At 45.0% G+C, this 20,035-nt stretch overlaps 1 protein-coding gene across 1 annotated transcript in view; it reads left to right on the plus strand.

Moving 5' to 3' along the window:
* Positions 1 to 14,165, plus strand: part of Ercc3 (ERCC excision repair 3, TFIIH core complex helicase subunit) — a 30,509-nt gene extending 16,344 nt beyond the window's left edge. The window contains exons 10-15 of the mRNA XM_021150266.3: positions 645 to 847; positions 5,373 to 5,469; positions 8,491 to 8,608; positions 9,541 to 9,659; positions 11,098 to 11,250; positions 13,755 to 14,165. Of these exons, the coding sequence (XP_021005925.1) occupies positions 645 to 847; positions 5,373 to 5,469; positions 8,491 to 8,608; positions 9,541 to 9,659; positions 11,098 to 11,250; positions 13,755 to 13,886 (822 nt within the window). The 3' untranslated portion in view covers positions 13,887 to 14,165. The remainder of the gene's footprint in view (positions 1 to 644; positions 848 to 5,372; positions 5,470 to 8,490; positions 8,609 to 9,540; positions 9,660 to 11,097; positions 11,251 to 13,754) is intronic.
* Positions 14,166 to 20,035: the final 5,870 nt, after the last annotated feature.

Genomic DNA, 20,035 nt, shown 5'->3' on the forward strand with positions numbered 1-20,035 from the left:
ACAACATTAATTCTCTCAGCTCATGAGCACAGGATGGTCTTCCCGTTTTCACTGTCTTCCTTGACCTCATCCTTCAGTGATCTAAAGCTCTCTTTGTGTAGGTCTTTCACCTCCCTGGTGAGGTTTCTCCTTAGGTACTGTTTGTCTTTGAATCTGTGGTGATGGGAGTGTGTCTGTCCACCGTCTCTCTCTGTATGTTGGTGGTGTGCAGAGCAGCTGTTGATTTTTGCAAGTTGATTCTGTGTCCTGCCACTTTGCTGAGGTTGTTGGTTATTCATAGATGTTTTCTGGTAGAATTATGGGATCCTTATGTGTAATAAGGGTAGTTTGTCTTCTTTTCCTAGCAGGACGTTTGTGTTTCTTTAATTTCCTTCTCTCGCCTTCTTCCTGTGTGTGCCTGTGAAGGGTGAGGACAACCTCTGGGAATTGTTTCTCTCTTACTACCTTTTGGAGACCAAGGATCAAACTCGGGGCAGTAGACCTTTTGCAGACGGAAGCACCTCTGCTTGTTGAGCCATTACGCTGACACTTGAATTTTTTTTCCTAAGCTAATTCTGCTAAATGAAAGAGCATCAAAAGTCCTTAATGCTGTGATGTTTTGTTTTGTAACGTGATCCCTATTCCCTATTCTTGATGCATCTCAGGTTTGGTGCCCGATGTCTCCCGAGTTCTACCGAGAGTATGTGGCAATCAAAACAAAGAAACGGATCCTGTTGTACACCATGAATCCCAACAAATTCAGAGCCTGCCAGTTTCTGATCAAGTTTCATGAAAGGAGGAATGACAAGATTATTGTCTTTGCTGACAACGTATTTGCCTTGAAGGAATATGCCATTCGGCTGAACAAGTAAGCGGTACCTTCTCATCCCTTCCCGTCAAGTCTGCCAAGGGCCTGCCTGTCTGTGCACTCTCAGACACTCCCTGGGATCTAACGCGCTCTGTTCCCTGCCCTCGTCCCAGGAACTTGTGAGGCAGAGAAGTAAAGAGGCAGGGTCAGAGGCTAGAAGATGTACACCAGAGGAGCCTGGCTACCCTGCACTGACTGCAAAGGCCACGCAGTCAACATTTCAGGCTAAGTGAGAGCGGGTGGAGCTGAGGCCAGACTTATGGCCCAGGGAAAGTGGGTGGAGGCAGAGAGGCTAGTGTCGGGGTACTTGCTTTTCTCATTACAGTGACCAAACACCTGACAGAATCGGCATAAGGGACAACAGGTTTGGTTGGGCCAAAGGACGTAGTCTGTTGTGACAGTCAACAGCTCCCTGCACCTGTTTACCTACCTGGTTCCCTGGAACGGGCCACTGGCTTTTGTTTTACTCTTTAGCTGGTAGCTAAAGAGTAAAACTGATGTTTTGCTTTCTCACTTGCACTGGCCACTCCTCCTCACAGGATGACAGGCCAAGCTGTGGTTCTGACGGTGCCACTGTGGTCCAGGCAGCCTTACAGTAGCCTGTGATTACAGTTTCCTTTATGGATAGCTTTTGGTTTTCCTGGAGACTTCCCTTGCTTTGGTTTCCTGTGTGTTAATTCTCCAAACTCGTGTCTGTGAGCATCGAGTCCTCTCACTGACATCATGGGAACTCCGGTGTCTTTTCTTTCCTTTTCCTGTTAGCTTCATGCACATTATTCTCTGGCTCTCCTCTGCCTGGCTAGGGTTAGCCATGTCCCTGCTCCATCAGGGAGCTCTCTGTGGACACTGTCTTATAATAAATCTCCCCGGCCGCTTTCTTGAGTTGGAGTGTTGCGGTAAATCTCCTCCCAAATATGACCCGGCAGTGAAAACACAACACAGTTCATATGAATACATGCTGTGCACCTAGATTGGGCAGGTCTACCGCTACACTACCATCTTCCACATCAATGGGACCCCTTAGAACTTGCGGTTTCTCCAGGCCATGTGCTTCTGCTCTGCTTTTCTTCTTCCTCTTCCTCCTCTACATCCTCTCCTTCCATTTTCTCCTTCTCTCTACCCACCTTCCACTCCACCTTCCCTTTTATCTGCCCAATCAGCAGCTCTCCTTTATTTTACAAATTAAGGTGGGAAGCAGGTTTACAGGAAATCACCTGAGTGCTGACTCATTCCTTGTTCGATGCCACTCATAGGAGAACGGAATTAAAGTCAAATATAATTAGCCCCAGGGCTGTCCACAACATTGGAGCCTCCGTTGCCTGGTCTCAAATAGTGTTTTGTTGGGACACTTGACCTGGCAGGTTTGAAGGAGGGAAAGTTTGCCATCTTTGAATTCTCCGTTTCCCCCTGGAACCTGCCTTCCTTCTCCAGTTGCCCTTTCTTGTCACCCACCCTGTCCCCCTTCTTCCCAACATGCTTTATTTTCTTGCATCTGAAGTAATCCTGTGGACTCTGGGCCTGGTTTTGTTCTTAGCTTGTGGCAGAAGCCCTGGTACATGACAGAGAGACTCCGGGTGTCTTGTTCTTCCCATCTTCATAGTAAAGGACTGTGCTTCACTATACTGCCTTGCAGGAGAGTGATGGGCTATGCGGCAGGGGTAGTCTTGACAGATCACATTCCCAGCTGTGTGACCTTAGGAAAGGGATTTGCTACTCTGAACCTCTTTTGTCTCCTGGTCACGTCGACCTGCACCACTTACTGCAGACAGTGCTTGTGCCTGGTGTCTTACGTGTTCTCCAAAGGACTAGTGCTCGTCATGGAGGGTTGGCACTCTTCCATTCCATTTCCTGTGTAGGAGAAGCCCTAGGACCTAGGGGCCTGCAACTGTATGAGCAGCTTTCCAGATGACAGAGCAATTGCCAAAGGAACTCCTAAAGCCTGTTCCGATGCATATGTCTTCCCAGCCATTTTCCCAGCATGCTATATAGAAAATGATAGGGGTCTACAGGGTCCTGGCTTCTCGTGGTGCCAGGGAGAGGCTGCTGACATCTGGGCAGACCAAAGGCCACCTGTCTGAATGTGCAGCCTTCCCACAGATGGGACACTTGATCACAGGCATGCAAAGGGGCATGCTACAGTGGCAATGCTGCACAGAACAGAAGCAGCAGTGGGCTGTGGCCCGGGCTTTGGATGCTACCCTGGGCTCCTGGTCTTCAATTTCGGGGTGTAAACTGGGAACCTGCGGTCTACCTTTTACATTTTTAATGAAATATCCAGCTTAGTGGTGTGTCCGGAGTACCAGTGCTTTTCCTAGTTATCATTGGTGTTGTCAGACCGAAAGCAAGGAAATGGCTCCCATCTGCATGGGGAAGTGGTCAGCAAGGTTATCAGATAGCCTTTGCCCTCTGGTGGAAAGCTGAAAACAAGAGGATGTTGAACTAGATGTTGAGGGAGAGTGCTGGGCAGCAGCGAGGCTGGTGAAGGGATGCCTGCAAGTGTTGTTCTCAGTGGCAGTCAGCCTGGGGCTGGGATGCAGCAGTGTTTCTTGGATGCTCTCGCTGTCTTTGTGAAATCAAGGATTCTGCTTGCTGTAGATTCTGCCTAGAGCCACAGGCATTGAAACAGGAAAAAACAAGGCTGAGAAACAGTAAGTGCCAGGACTTGGATTGCTCATGGGTAGTTTTGGTACCAAGAAGTCAGGCAAGAGAATCTGAGTGGGAGGCTAGCCTGGCTACATTGTAATTTCTAGGCCAGCCTGTGCTACCTATGAAGCCTTGTCTTAAAACAAAACAAACACAATCAAACCAACCAGAAAAATCCCAGAAGAAAAGAAACAGAAGAAGGAATTGTTAAGGCAGGTGAGCCTGTGCTGAGCCTGTGCCGAGGGTGGTGAGGAAGAGGTGTGTAGCATTCAGTGTGGAGGCTTCTGATAGTCCTGACAAGGCAGGGCTCTCTCGGGGGCTTTACAGCTGGACATTTAGGGCAGAAGGCCAGACTTCAGTAGCCCTGACAGGTGAGGAATGTGAAAAGGAGAGACAGACTTATTTAATCAGTGTGCTTTGGCAAGAGAAACAGGGTCCACCAGGGCCAGGAGGTATGCATAATTAAGAAACAGGGTCCACCAGGGCCAGGAGGTATGCATAATTAAGAAACAGGGTCCACTAGGGCCAGGAGGTATGCATAATTAAGAAACAGGGTCCACCAGGGCCAGGAGGTATGCATAATTAAGAAACAGGGTCCACTAGGGCCAGGAGGTATGCATAATTAAGAAACAGGGTCCACTAGGGCCAGGAGGTATGCATAATTAAGAAACAGGGTCCACTAGGGCCAGGAGGTATGCATAATTAAGAAACAGGGTCCACTAGGGCCAGGAGGTATGCATAATTAAGCTGTTCTGGCCAGGGTGTTCTCCATCATCCTTATAATAGTTTGGGTGTATTCTACAAGGTGGTCTGATAAGTTGTCGAGAGCTGGCATGTCTGGCTCCTACAAGCTGACCAGCTCTAGGGTGTATCTAATCTTCATTTGTAGACTTTGTATTGTGTCCTCATAAGGTGTGTGGGTTGTTTGTCTTGCCTGAAGGCTTTGCTCTTGAATACAAGGTGACTGACTGGATATAGGGCAGAAACACTTGGTGCCTTTTGGTGGTGGTTTGGTTTTCTTTTTTGAGGTTGCTTGTTTGTTTGTATTTATAGAAAATAGATTCTTCTCTTAAGCAGTATATCTTGGTTACCATTTCACCTCCCTCTGCTGCTCCCAGCCCCTCCCTATCTCCCTTCCCCTCCAGATCCACTCCCTTTTTGTCTGTCATTAGAAAAGAACAGACTTCTGAGAGATAATAATCAAACATGACTATGAAATATAATAATATAAAACAAAACCCATCACATCAAGGCTGGACAAGTGTGTCTTCATCCTTAGGTAGGGATGAGACAAGTCAGGTAGGCAGACATCCTAAGTGACGGTCATGCTGTCTTAGTTACGTTTCTATTGCTGTGATAAGATGCTGTGAATTATAGAACTAGAATTTAATTGGGGCTAATGGTTTCAGAGAGTTAGCATTCATGATGGTGGAGCCAAAGGCATGGCAGCAGGAACAGCTGAGAGTTCGCTCACATCTTGATCCTCAAGTAGGAGGCAGGGGGAAGGAGGGAGGGAGGGAGAGAGAGAGCGAGAGTGAGCACTGGGAGTAGTAGGAGTATTCCGAAGCCTCAAAGTGCCCTGAGTGACACACCTCCTCTGACAAGGACACATTTCCCAATTCTTCTCCAACAATTTCACCAACTGGGGATCAAGTATTCAAACATATGTACCTGTGGGGCCATTTTCATTCAAACCAGAGTCACACAGGAGTCTATCCTTAAGAAAGGATGCAGACACAAACTCAGGCAAAGATGCCAAGCTTGCACCCTGCTTTAGTGGCCTTGTAGGCCCAGGTGAGAAGTCAGCGCTTTGTAGCAAAAGCAGTTTCTAATTGGGCACATGTGACTCTGTGTGTGTCTAAAACCTCCTGCTCTTCTTTAGACCTTATATCTATGGGCCCACGTCCCAGGGAGAAAGGATGCAGATTCTCCAGAACTTCAAGCACAACCCCAAAATCAACACCATCTTCATCTCCAAGGTATGTGGTGCAGGCTGGTGGAGCCGTGCCTCGCTCCTCCTGGGGCCTGGGAGGTGCACCTGAGCTCTGGGATGGTGGCTCATGTGAAGGCCTCCTGTGCGTGCCTGGGGTAGGGTTAAGGAGCAGCAGCTCTGGGTCGTGTGAGAGATAACTTAGGGCTCTTGTGCCTTGCAGATTAGCTGTAAGGGCTTTCTGCTTCTCAGGATTGTCCCACCGTTCCCTGGAATGTAGGGATTTAAATTTTATGTCCTTTACAGAAGGCACTACATGTGTTTTCTACTCTGGCAAAAGTGGGTATTAGATGAGGCTTCCTTTTTGGAGCTGGAGATGCTGAGCATTTGGGAAGCTTCTGTCCTGGGCCCTGATGTGCCTAGATGGTGGGCGGCCAGTGCCACAGTGGCCGTGGGTAGGCCCAGCTTGAGCATGACGTCACTGCCACCAGTAAAGTCTCGTTTTCAAATGTGGGGGCCGATGCATTTCAGGTGTAGGAGCTCAGAACTGAGACTTCATCTTGGTTGGTTTTTCCTTAGACGAGTATGAAGACTCCTCCCTATCTCTTTTGATTTCCTTTGGTTGAAAGTATATTTTATTGGAGATTAGAATGGCTACTCCAGCCTAATGTTTCTTGGGACTGTTTGTTTGGAAAACCTTTTTCCAGCCCTTTACTCTGAGTTAGTGTCTGTCTTTGTTGCTGAAGTGTGTGTTTTGTATGCAGCAGAATGATGGATCCTGTTTATGTATCCAGTCTGTTAGCCTATGTCCTTTTATTGGGGAATTGAGTCCATTGATGTTGAGAGATATTAATGACCAATGATTGTTAATTCCTGTTATTTTGTTGATGATGGTGGTGTATGTTATTCTATTCTTTTGAGTTTGTTGTGAGATGATTAATTATGGTTTATTGTGTGTAGTTACCCTCCTTGGGTTGCGGTTTTCCTTCTAGTAGCCTCTGTAGGGATGGATTAGTAGATATTGTTTAAATTTGGTTTTGTCATGGAATATCTTGGTTTCTCCATCTATGGTGATTGAGAGTTTTGCTGGGTATAGTAGTCTGGGCTGGCAACTGTGGTCTCTTAGGGTTTGTCTGCAAGACATCTGTCTGGGATCTTCTGGCGTTTAGAGTCTCTGTTGAGAAGTCAGATGTAATTCTGATAGGTCTGCCTTTATATGTTACTTGGCCTTTCCCCCTTACAGCTTTTAATATTCTTTCTTTGTTCTGTGCATTTAATGTTTTGAGTATCATGTGGTGGTAGGATTTTCTTTTCTGGCCCAATCTATTTGGTGTTCTGTAGGCTTCTTGTACATTTGTAGGCACCTCTTTCTTTAAGTTAGGAAAGTTTTCTTCTACGGTTTTGTTGAAGATGTTTTTTGGCCCATAGAAGTATTTTCTACATCTAAGATTCTCTCATCTCTCTTGTATTCTGTTGGTGATGCTTGTGTCTGCAGCTCCTGATCTCTTCTTAGGTTTTTTCATCTCCAGGTTTGCCTCCATTTGTGTTTTCTTTATTGCTTCTATTTCCATTTTTAGTTCTTGCACCGTTTTATTCAATTCCTTCACCTGTTTGATTGTATTTTCCTGTGTTTCTTTATGGGAATTATTTACATCCTCTTTAAAGGCCTCTATCATCTTCATGAGATGGGATTTAAGGTCACAATCTTGCTCTTCAGGTGTGTTAGGACATCTAGGGCTTGCTGTTGTAGTAGGAGAGCTGGGTTCTGAAGTGCCACGCTGCATTGGCCTCTGTTGATTATGTTTGTGTCCTTGTCTTTTGTTTGCCATCTGATTTTCTATGGTGTTGGCTGTCCGGGGTGTCCCAGGAGGCAGGTGGAACTGTGTGTCCCAGGTTAGAGCACGTCCCTTGAGAGGTAGACCAAGCTGTGTGGTGGGAGTGGGCGACAAATTGCTGATGTGAGAGTGCAGGTGGAGGTGAGATGGAGCTCTGACATCTGCTGGGCTCTGTGGGGTCCCAGTAGGCGGTGTGTTGGGGTGGGGATCTCACCTGTATCCCTGGTTAAAGCAAACCTCCTGGGAGACAGGCAGGGCTATGGGGTGGGGCTTGACTACGTGAGTGCAGACCAGAAGGAAGAGGGAGCCCCAAAAGTCTCTTTTGTCATGATTAAATCATTAGATAAGAGCAGAAAAGTTCATATGTGCAACTGAGGTGTGTTAAGCAGCATTTATTTGTGTTGCAAGGACTGTGGAAGCATAGTGCCAAGTGTATGTGTTGTGTGTTTAGAACCAAGGCTATAGGGAGATTATACATTTGATTAAACATTCAGAAACCTTTAAGATTGTTTAATTACACTCATCTATTTGAGGGAGGGGTAACACAAGTGTGCCGTGTTGTACGTGTGGAGATGAAAGGACAATTTGTGGGAATTGCTTCATGGGTTCCCAGGAATTCAATTTAGGACTTGGAAGCCAGCCCCCTCATCTGCTGAGTCACCTCAGATGCTGTACCCCATAGTCTAAGAAGCTGGTGTTTACTGTCAGGTGAGGTAGAACTGGAGTCTAGAAGACATGAGTATTACTATGTCTGGGAGCTGTGGCTGGGAAAGTGAACATGGTGAGAAAGGCCTTCACTTCACCTTTGTGCTGGCCTCCTACAGGCTGAGACACAAGCTGGGGGCTGGCCAGCAGGGAGGGGCTTTGTGGCAGGGCCCTGCTTTGCATGCAATGTCCTACCTGTGCTGCGGCATATCTTAGTGGGCATCAAGTAAGACGGGTTTTTATACAGACCCATTACTGTAGCAAAAAGGAAAAAGTTGAGGCTGGGTTCTGCAGAGGCCATTCTGAGGTCCACAGTGTCCCCTCTGCCTGCAGTGGCGGGTCCTTGCTAAGAGGAGGAAGAGGGGGTGCTTCCTTAAATGATCCCCAGAGCTACTGTAGACTCTCAGGCACGGATGGGGAGGGAACTTAGCGAGAGAACACATGTGAGAGAGTGCCTGAAGCCCTAATCCTATCCTAGAACTACAGAAATTTAAAATTTATATTCTGGACTAAAACTCTGAAACTTGTAGGTTGGTGACACATCCTTTGATCTGCCAGAAGCAAATGTCCTCATTCAGATCTCTTCCCATGGTGGCTCCCGACGGCAGGAAGCCCAGAGACTGGGACGGGTACTCAGAGCCAAGAAAGGTAAGGCTGCCTTTCCTCTGCCGGCGCCCACAGCCTCTCATCTCAGCACTGGGGTCGGCTGCCACTGTGTGCAGTCACAGTTTGCTCTGCCTCAGCATCAGGGAGGCCTTGGTGGGAAGGTCTCTATTCCTTCTCACGCCACAGGGATCCATGTCTTCATGGTAGCTTTGCATGACAGTTTTTACCAGTAACTCAGGTGCACACCGCATATACTCACAGGAACAAGCAGCCATGCTCATTAAATAAGAATCAAGTCTGGAGATGAGCATTGCTCTGAAGAGACTCCTGGCCTCTACATGGCCAATCCTCTGCACGACAGCTGTCTCTGATCCCCACTCTCATAGAACTACTTCTCCAGGCTTTAAGGGAGGCCGCATCTTCCCTCTAGGGCCTGGTGTTTCTGTCAGCACAGATTGGAGCCTTTCTGTGTGAGTGCTCTCCCTTCCTCCTCCAGACCCAGTCCTGGCCTTGCGGCTCTCTCATTATAATAGCCCTCATTGCTGAAAGGAGCTTATGCGGCTGCTTCCCTCTGCAGACCAATCACTGCAGCTTTGATTGTCCTTCTAACAGGGTCCTCAGGATCAAACTCGGGTCACCAGGCTTAGCAGCATGTGCCAGTGTCCACTTAACCATTTTGCTTGTCCTCTTTGTTTCTTTTAAAGTGTATTTGTTTTTATGTCTGGGATGCTGGGGATCAAGCCAGGTCCTCCTTGCACATGCTAGGGCAAGTCTGTGCAGTCCAGCAGGATCCTCAGCTCAGCCCTTTTTCTAGACTCGCAGATAGGACAGTGAATCTGATAGGCCCTCATGCAGGCAGGGTGATTGCACACTGGGTGAAGAGCTTGTCCTCTGCAGTGCTTGCTTCTCATCAGGGTCCTGGTTGGTCAGGGGCCGGTGTGGATTGTCTTGTCTTTTCTCCTGTTTTCCTATAGGGATGGTTGCAGAGGAATACAATGCCTTTTTCTACTCCCTGGTATCTCAGGACACACAGGAAATGGCTTATTCTACTAAGCGACAGAGATTCCTAGTGGATCAAGGTTACAGCTTTAAGGTATGTATTCATTTACCTTTGGTTAGGCTATGACAGAGGTGGAGGCACCAGCCTGGGTCAGCATTCAGGCAGGCTTCATGATCATTTGGCTCTGTAAATTGCTGGGATAACACTGTGCTAGCCTGGGAGTTCTGAGGTGCTAAAAGGGAAACTACAGTTAGGATGTATTGTGGAAGAAGGTGTGTGCATGTGTGCATGCACGCGCACTTGTGTGTGTGTGTGTGTGTGTGTGTGTGCAGGAGTGCCCGGCAGCTTGCCTTTTAGTTGATTCCAGATCACATGTCCTTAATGCCATGCTTACCTTCTAATGAGACACTCCACCTGACATGACAGGCTATCCCGTGTATGACCACAAACACATTATGTCTTTTAACATGGGTGGTAGTCCCTTAGGATTGCTGAGTGTTTCTGGGTCTCATAACTTAAATGTGCTGTTACAGATTTGTAGCACTTATCCACTGCTGTTATATCAGTTGATGTTACATTGCATGATAAAGAAAGAAACAGGAAAGAAGACACCACTATCCGCCTAGTATGCGTGTCTGTATGCTCTTAACACCATAGGACAGAAACAGCCACTGTTGAGATACGTTTTCCGTTGATGTCTGTAAACAGTGGTGAGATTTTCATTATTCACCTTGGTTAGAGCAGCCCTGCCATGCTTTTTAGCTTCGAAGTTAGTACCTTAGTCAGAGTTAGTGCAAGCAGGCCTATCTTCAGGTTCCTGCCTTGAGTTCCTGCCTTGACTTCCCTCGGTAGTGGACTGTAGCTTAGACATGAAAGTCAGATAAACCCATCCTCCCCGACAGTCCTCCCCAACAGTTGCCTTTGGTCAGGGTACTTTTTCATAGCAACAGAAAGGAAACGAGAACATCTTGCTGCTGATAGAAAATCTGGTCAATTATTTTTAATTTTTTATTTTAGGTGTGTGAGTGTTTTGCTTGCATGTTTGTCTGTGTAGTATACATGTGTCTAGTGCCCACAGAGGCCAGAAAAGGATGCTGGATTCCCTGGGACTGGAGTTACAGGTGGTTGTGAGCCACAATGTGAGTGCTGGAAACTGAATCCAGGTCCTCTGGAAGAGCAGCCAGTGCTCTTGTCTGCTGAACCATCTCTAACCCCTGTTCAATAAGTTCTTGATCTCTTGTGTGAAGAAAGTATTCGTTGCTGGAAGCCCAGGATGCCAGGGAGTGTGTTGGAACTCTTGGGTATACTTTTGTGTAATTTCCTTCCCTCCATGGTGCAATTACAAAGATAGGAGGAGTTGTTTTATAACTCACAGAGCCCTCATCTGATGTGCTTATTCAGAGACCCTTAGTCTCTGTCTAGAACCAGTAGTCAGGCTCTGGGTGGACCAGGAGGTGGGAAGAGGTTACTGGAGCAGGTACAGAGGGGATTTGGAGGCAAGAACAATGGGCTTGCTTTACTGTTGTTGTAGGTAATCACAAAGCTAGCTGGCATGGAGGAAGAGGAGCTGGCGTTCTCCACCAAAGAGGAGCAGCAGCAACTCCTGCAAAAGGTGCTGGCAGCCACCGACTTGGATGCAGAGGAGGAAGTGGTGGCTGGAGAGTTTGGCTCTAGATCTGGCCAGGTGCGTGAAAAGAGATTCTCTTATAGGACACCCACTGTATGTGGGCACATGTATGCAGACACGCCTATGAGCATGTAAGCAAGTAGGATTCGCCTATGAGCATGTAAGCAAGCAGGATTCGAGGAAAACTGAAGTTTTTTGAAGAAACAACCCAATTATCTTTTAGTGTGGGTTTCTTATAAATGTATTGTAAGGCAGAGAGGCTCACGTGACAGTGACTGGGTCCTGCTTGCCCATAATGACAGCCTGCCAATGTTGGGGCCCAGGATGAGAACCGTACAGGCTCTGGAGCTAGTAGGTGCTTTATCTATTGGTCTGGGGTTAGCTGGCTCACCCTGCTTTCCTCCTCAGTAAGAGAGCTCAGCCTTCAAGGTGAGTCTGTTGATGAACTCAAAGTAGTTATAAGTATGTTGAAAACCCTAGAGGTTTCTAAAAAGACCCAGCCTTTCACATTTCACAGGCCTTTGGTGAAGGCCTGCTGTGCCCCAGACATGACCATGTAGTGTAATCAGTGAATGCATAGGAGATTATGATTGTCAGGCCCTTCAAGGAGAGAAGTGAAAATGAATCAGGTGTTCTAAGAATTCCAATTTCTGAAACTCAGTGGTATTAAAGCTGAAAGGTGATCATTAGCTAGAACAAGACAGGAAGGAAGCAGCAGTTGCCACTTGGGCAATGCCAGTACCCTGCAGCCAAGACCTTTCTCTTGTCAGGCCATCTGCATGTTAGTCCAGGGGTGCCAAGGTGACCTTTGAGATGAAGCTGTGACCTGGCATGAGTCAGATGCCTGTTTCTCCCACATCTGTCTGGTTCAGGTGCAAGCTGCTCTAGGCCAGTCTCCTTGCTTATGTGGATGCTGTTCACACTCACCTTGGGCTTTATTTTGTTTGGCTTGAGATGGGTGTTATCATGTAACTGGCTGGCCTGGAACTCAGACCCACCTGCCTCTCTGCGCCTCTGCCTCTCATGGGCTGGGATTAAAGGTGTTCACCTTGCTCCCCCAGCTCCACATCCATCTTTGGCGCAGTCTTGGCCCTGCCCAGTTTACATATACTCAGCACTTGCTCATGGCTTTGATGCTGAGTCAAGCCAGGGTTTCCTGGATCTCCCATTGGTTCAAAGCCGTGTATCAAGTCTTAGGAGATTTTAAGAGCCTCCCACCCTATCTTGTTTTAATTATCTTTTTATTTTATATGTATGGGTGTTTGCCTGCACGTGTGCCACAGTGTACACGCAGGCCACTGTGCAGGCCTGAAGAGTGCTTGGGATCCTTGGAACTGGAGTTGCAGATGGTCCTGAGCCACTAGAATTGAAACCACAGTCTTCTGGAAGGGCACCCAGTGCTCTTCACTGCTGAGCCACCTCTCCAGCTCCAGTCCACCCTAATAACTCTTTTTATAAAAAAAAAAAAAGTATTTATTTTTGTATATGAGTACAGTGTTGCTATCTTCAGACACACCAGAAGAGGACATTGGATCCCATTACAGATGGTTTTGAGCCACCATATGATTGTTGGGATTTGAACTCAAGACCTCTGGAAGAACAGTCAGTGCTCTTAACCTCTGAGCCATTTCTCCTGCCCCCTGATAACTTGTAAGAATTTGTGCAGGGGCTGAGGGTATCATTTGGTGACAGAATGTCTGCCTTGCATGTGTAGTACCAGGCCCTGGATTCTTACTTCAAAATCACAGAAGAAAGAGTAAGTTCTCGTGAGCAGTTGTCATCAAGGGAGACCTTGTACTGGCCTGTTACATCAGAGTGCCTGGGTGATGTTCTAGTCTAATTTTTCTTATGAACTGGAGTAGGCCGGAGTTGAGTTCTTGTGCCTCAGTTTCCTGTTTTGTAGGTTAAGATTATAATTGTTGTGAGAGTCGGGGGAGGTAGTATATATGCAATGTCTAAGACCCAGAAAGTGGTCAGAAGGATATCTTAACGTTTACCTTGTGTATCTATCTGTGTGATAAGTGTGTGCGTGTCAGGGGCAGGTTTGTGGAAGTCAGAGGACAACTTGGAGAGGTGCTTTTCCACCAAGGCCTTTTGTGGGTTCTGGGGCTCAAACTCAGGATGCTGTGCTTGCGTTGTAAATACAACTCAGCAGTCCAAAAATAGTAATTAATTTATTTTTATTTTCATGTGTTTTGTCCATTTATGTATGTGTGGGAGTGTTGGATCCCCAGGAACTGGAGTTACAGATAATTGTGAGCTGCCATGCGGGTGCTGGGAATTGAACCTGAGTCCTCTGGAAGAGCAGCCACTGCTCCTAACAGCCAGGCCATCTCTCTAGCCTGAGAGCGTTTAAACACGGTGTATCTCCGGGCTGGGGTTAGCTTGGTGGCCGAGTGCTGGCCTAGCATAAGCAAGACACTGGGTTCAATCCCTAGCAGCACACACACACACACACACACACACACAAACACACACCCCACACAACTGTATTTGATTCCGAGTGTTGTGAGAGTGTTCTTTTGGAGATGAACTTAGCCTGGCTTCCCCCCTCCCCACAGGCATCCCGGCGCTGTGGCACCATGAGCTCCCTGTCTGGCGCAGACGACACTGTGTACATGGAGTACCACTCCTCCCGAAGCAAGGCCTCCACCAAGCACGTGCACCCGCTTTTCAAACGCTTCAGGAAGTGACGCCCACCCTGTGCTCTGGTGAAGACTGGCTGCCTGGATCAGTGTTGAAGAGAGACTTCTTTCCTCACCAGTGTGATCGTTTCTATCCAAGACTGTGTCCTTTCCTATTGCTCTAATGCAGTACCTATTGACTGACTGCTGAAAACCAGTCAGTGTGAGGCCTTAACTGCCTTCGTGGGTCCTAGGTTTAAAAAGGAAAGAAAAGCTACTGTTGTTTTTTATTCAAACTTGTTAAGAGTGGATCATTTCTGTATATAAAAATTATACCACTTAATTAGACCACATTTGTCTTTATTTTATTGAATGAATTAAACAATGGAATTTGGGGAGCTCTGGAGCTTCAAGTAGAGAAGTAGGCACATGGCTCCACCCTCACCAAGAGTCAGCCTGCAGATGAGGAGCACTTGTAAATGAAAATGTCGTTTTCTCCGAGGGAGGCTCAGTGCGGAAGCAGGCTGCCCTTAAGGGGAGCCCCGTGCCCAGCAGGAGGTGCACACAGGGAACAAACTGTGTCAGGCCTGGCTCTTCCCTCCTTTCTAAAATTTTATCTTCCTATACATTTTTTAATTTCTATTTTTTCTCACTTTTTACCCTATGTGTCCTCTGCATATATAACGTGGCTTTCTGTTCGCTCTTTCTCTTATGTTTGTTTTGCTTATATTTTATAATTTAAAAATGGGATTTGGGCTCTGTATTACTAAATTAGCTTCCTTTGAAATGTTACCAACCCGGGAGGTTTTAGTACTTTACCCATGAGAGCCTGAGAACTGGGTGGTCGCCCAGTCCATGAGGCTTGCTGCTTTAGCAGTCCCAGTCTGGATTTAAATAAGGAAAGGTCCTGGAGACTGCTACCTCTTAGGGATGGAAGCCCAGAGAAGAGATGCTTCAGATAGCAGCCAAGAGATCACAGCCACAGGGTGAAGAAGGCTGACGGCAGGAGGGAAGGTCAAGGCAGCGAAAGGTGAGTGATCCTCTCTACCGCCAGCCACCGCCTCTGAGATCCAGGCCTATGGCAGGTGTCACACATGGAGTGGCTGTTGAGGCAGTCATCTGCAGTTCTCTACACAGGTGAGGCAAGTTGACGCTAAAGCCAACCACTGCATGCTTAGGATTGATGTAAGATCACCTGGGAGACATACCTAAGGACCTGACTATGCAGGCGTTTCTAGTTAGGAGAACTGAGGTGGGAAGTCTCAACCAAGGCATGGCACCGTCGTCTGGGCTAGAAGACAAAGGAAGGAAGCTGGGGACCACTATTCCTGGACCCTGGCAGGGGTGGGGTAGGGTCGGGGTGGGGCAACGTCCCGGTCCTGCCACCCTGACTGGCTGCACCCTTAAGCTGGCAGCCAAAGTAAAGCCCTTGTTTTTTTATTAAGTATTTTGTCACAGCAATGAGGAAAACCAACTAGCACAGTCCCTGAGACCCAAGGCCCGTGCTTGCTGCTGTTCCTGCCCTGTGCCTCTCCTGTTCAGCGCTGCCAAACTCGAGGGCCACAAAAGCTGCCAGGCGCAGGCAGGATTGCAAGAGTTCTCACCTCTGTGTCGTTTCTACCCCGAGGTGTGTAAATGTGCTTGTGTGGGTGTGTGCACATACGCACAAGTCAGAAGTTGATGTCACATGTCTTTCCTCAGTCACTCCACTTCTGTTTTTTGGAGACAGGATCTCTCACTGAACATGAAACCTAGTGAGCTCCTAAGCTGGAAAGCCCCAGGGATTCACCTGCCTCTGCCCTGCACCCAGCCCTGGGGTGATAAGTGCATGGCCACGCCCAGCTTTATTATAACTTCTGAGGCTCAAGCTGCTCGTCCTAGTGCGTAGCAGGTGCTGTCTGCTGAGCCAGCTTCTTTCTCTTGTCGCTGCCATCAGGTTCTCTAAGAAGTGTTGCCTAACTTGAATTCACGGTCTTCAGGTTTAGGAGGTTTCTAGTCTTATGTACTACATTTGATCTTTTGATCCACGATGAGTTCGGTTTTGTTTGTTTTCAGTGCTGGGCATTGAACCCAAGGCACTGAACATGTTAGGTAAGTGCTGTACCACTGGGCCATATCCCCAGATCCAGATCTTGAGTTAATTATTATAATGGGTGGGGTAAGCTTGTATTTTATTCTTAGGTGTGGATATCCAACCGTCCCACTTACGTGGGGTATTCTTCATTTAAATTGTATTGGTTCTTTTATTTGAAAAAGGAGTTGATGTGGCTCTCCAGGTTTACTTCTGGACTCTTGATCCTCTTCCACTGATAGAGATGGCTGTTTATATATTAGTACTGTACAGTTTGATAATTGAAGTGTCCTGGGTCTTTTGTTTTGTTTTACCAATTTTTACCAGTGTGATGTAAATTAAAGTCACTTGGGAAGAGGAAACCTCAACTGAAGAAATGCCTTCAGATTGGACATGTCTGTGAGGGCTTGTCTTTATTAGTGATTGATATGGGAGAACCCAGCCCACTATGGGTGCTAAATGGACTTCATATCAAACTGCTCTCAAAATTCCTCTTTCTTACCCATAAATCAGTGCAGCTCTCGACCCTCATCACAGAATTTTATTATGCATACTAATTGTAGTTAATGCAGAAACTCACAACCGGTCAAAGTGCAGAGAGAAAGTGTGAGTGGAGTGCCCCCTACAAATGGGAGATATCTATCATATATATGTATATATACTAAATATCATATATATATATGTATATATATATTTTAAAATACATGTGTATGATATATACCATACTATATATCACATATAAATATGATATATACCACACTATATATATATATATCATATATATGTACATATACATATATGTGTGTGTGTGTGCAAGAGTTCTCACCTCTGTCGCTATCATATATATCATATATTGTGATATATATATATACTATATATCATGTGTGTGTACATATACTATATATTATATATATCATATATGTGTATTATATATTATATATTATATATATCACATCTATATATACTATATATAATACATGTGTTTTATATATATATATATATATATATCCTCCCTGAAATTCAGGGACATTATAAAAGAGAGGGTGAAAAGATGGTAAGAACTAGGGGGCAGGATGTGAAATATTTAACAAGCAATTGATTTAAATTTGGTTAAGAAAATAAACCATTAATATACCTGTGTTCATAAATATTGGATATATAAGATATATGTTTTGGGGGGTTTTAGATATAGTCTCCTGTGTTTTTGTGTAAAGTTATCTCATTAAATTGTTCTCTAAATTTTATTTAATAGTGTTAAGATTAAAATATGTTGTAAAAAGTTGTTTGAAATGAATATTGTAACTAAGTTTAAAATAATTTAAAGGTTATAAAATTGTTAAGGTTAATTCATTACCCTGAGATACAATTAAAATTTGGATTTTTACAACAATATTTTCTTAAGTATTGATTTGTTTTTAGTAGCCTCTTACTAGATGGATATTTAAAACCTGTGATTATTACATTTTACCATTGAGCAAAGCCTTTTCTTTTTGGACAGTTAGTCACTGCTTCAAGGATAAAACTCTGTTTAGAGAGGGACACCTTATTTAGGACATTCCTTCTAAATTACATAGTGATTGTAAGCTCGTTTTAATGAGCAAAAATTTAAATCTGTTTATGAAATTGGGTCTATTAAATAAATAATGCATAGAATTATAAAAGACTTTTAACTTTTTAAAGAATTATTTTATGTCTATGAGTGTTTTGCCTATGTTTGTGCACCACGTCTCTGCCTGGTATTTGTGGAGGCTCAAAGAGAGCATCAGATCCCCTGGAACTGGAGGTGCCAACAGTCTGTGCGGGAATTGAACCTGGGTTCTCTGGAAAAGCAGCCAATGTTCTTAACTCATGAGCTATCTCTCGAGCCCCAAGACTTTTAATTTGATAACTAAAATTCAAAATTAGTTCTGGAGTTTTTCTCAAGGATTAAAAAAACACAGATGATTCCATCAACTAAACTAGAGAGAGAAAGATACTCTTTTGTGATTAAAATATCAGTATTGTCTCTAGGTCCTTCTGACTCACAATGAGGAGGAACTTTCTTGTGTAAGGTAGGAAATTTAAGTTTGACCCCCCTAGACCAAGTTGGAGCCAAGAAAGAAAAATAGTTGGGCCCTGAAGCATCCTGTTCCAGGAGCTTGGCTGACCACAAAAGTTAGATTAAAATCTTGAGAACAATCTTGAGAAGCAGGGAGTTTCCCCTTGTGATTATTAGTTCCCCCTTGTGCTTTTTCACTGGTATTTTCCAATAATGCCCTCCCTACCTCCTTGGTTTATGTTTTTTCCTTTAAATACCCCCTTTCCCAGCTACTCGGGGGTCGAACTCCTCTACCCCTGCGTATGGCCCCAGCCCACTGGTTCCTGTGAATAAACCTCGTGCGATTGCAGCAAGGACAGTCTCTCGAGAGTTCTTGGGGGGTCGTGTCATCCCAAGACTTGAGTGAGGGTCTCCCCTCTTCGGGGGTCTTTTACTTGCACCTCCTGAGTCTTGTGGACTTCTGAAATGCTGAATGGACCCATTTTCAGCACCATTGACAAACGAGTGCCCCGAGGAACTAAATGTTTCTCCCACTTCTTGTGTTTCTTAAATACTTTTGTAATTAAAAATTGTTTATATCTTAATATTCTCTCTGGCCATAATGCTAATACTTGAATTGATTTTAATGAAGTTACAAATGAAAATATTATGAACTTTCACGTGATGCCTTTTTGTTAAAACTCTTTAGTTTTTGTACCACTATCTTATTCAAAACTAATGTTTGAATGATTCAAGTTTTTTCAGTCTTTATAAATACATACATAAATTTTCGTCATTCAGTATAATTTGGATAAAACAAAATAATCTAGTTTTATTTATTTATTTTATGTAAGTACACTGTAGCTGTCTTCAGACACACCAGAAGAGGGCATCAGATCTCATTATAGATGGCTGTGAGCCACCATGTGGTTGCTGGGATTTGAACTCAGGACCTTTGAGTCAGTGCTCTTAACCACTGAGCCATGTTGCCAGCCCAAAATAATCTAGTTTTAACTTAACCTTTAACTTCATTTGTTCTGTTCGGACATATGAAGACTTGGGCTAACTCTTCTTATCCAAAGATTAGAAAAGACATCAGTCTAATACCAACATTCATGTTTTATACTTCAAGCACTGTTCTTTATTGATTTAATTAATATCTAAAATATAGCTAGGATTAAAGAATTAATTAAACTATATTTGTATTTTACTAATAAAAATGGGAGACAGTGACTCGTCCAAAGTCCCATTTCTAACCATTTAAATATAAGTAGATAACTCATAGAATACAAATAACTGAACACTTAGGGGAAACTTTGTAGTCAATCTCATTAACATGTAAATTTTGGTTATTTTAGAAATGATTTTTTTTCATATTGCATTTACTTCATTAGGCTGAACTGTTCATTGTTCTTTTTTGTTTGTTTTGTTTTGTTTTTCAAGATGAGATTTCTTTGTGTGGCCCTGGCTATCCTGGAACTCACTCTGTAGACCAGGCTCAAACTCACAGAGATCTGCTTGCCTTTGCCTTCTGAATGCTGGGATTAAAGGCAACTAAAAGACTAAAAAAAATCCCTTAAGATCGTCTAGAAGACTGATATATCTGCTCTTACCGTTTCTATTCAGTGTCGAACTGGAGGCTCTAGGGCAAAACCAGGGCAAGTAGACAAGAAAAGGAATTGGAATCGGAAAGGAAAACAAAAAACAAAGGGTCTTTGCAGATGACATGATCTAGCAAATGGGAAATGGGAATGGAATGGAAAAGGCCACACATACAAACTGCCAGGAACTTAGAAGCAAGCTCACAAGAGTTGCAGGGTTGCATAGTCAACAAACAGGACCGACTGTGTTTCTACACTAGCAATGGACAGCCTAACGAAGCCAAGAAAATCCTTGTAAGCCTCACTGGCAATATGGTTCAGATGGTAAAGCGTTTGCTGAATGTCTTAGTCAGAGTTTCTGTTGCTGTTGAAACACCATGACCAAAAAGCAAGTTGGGGAGGAAAGGGTTTATTCAGCTTACACTTCCACAGCACTGTTCATCAAAGGAAGTCAGGGCAGGAACCTGGAGACAGTATGCCATGGAGGTTGATGCAGAGGCCATGGAAGGGTGCTGCTTGCTGGCTTGCT

The sequence above is a fragment of the Mus caroli genome, unplaced genomic scaffold (assembly GCF_978045245.1).
Source record: "Mus caroli unplaced genomic scaffold, Mus_caroli_1 scaffold_19, whole genome shotgun sequence".
Lineage (NCBI taxonomy): Eukaryota > Metazoa > Chordata > Mammalia > Rodentia > Muridae > Mus > Mus caroli.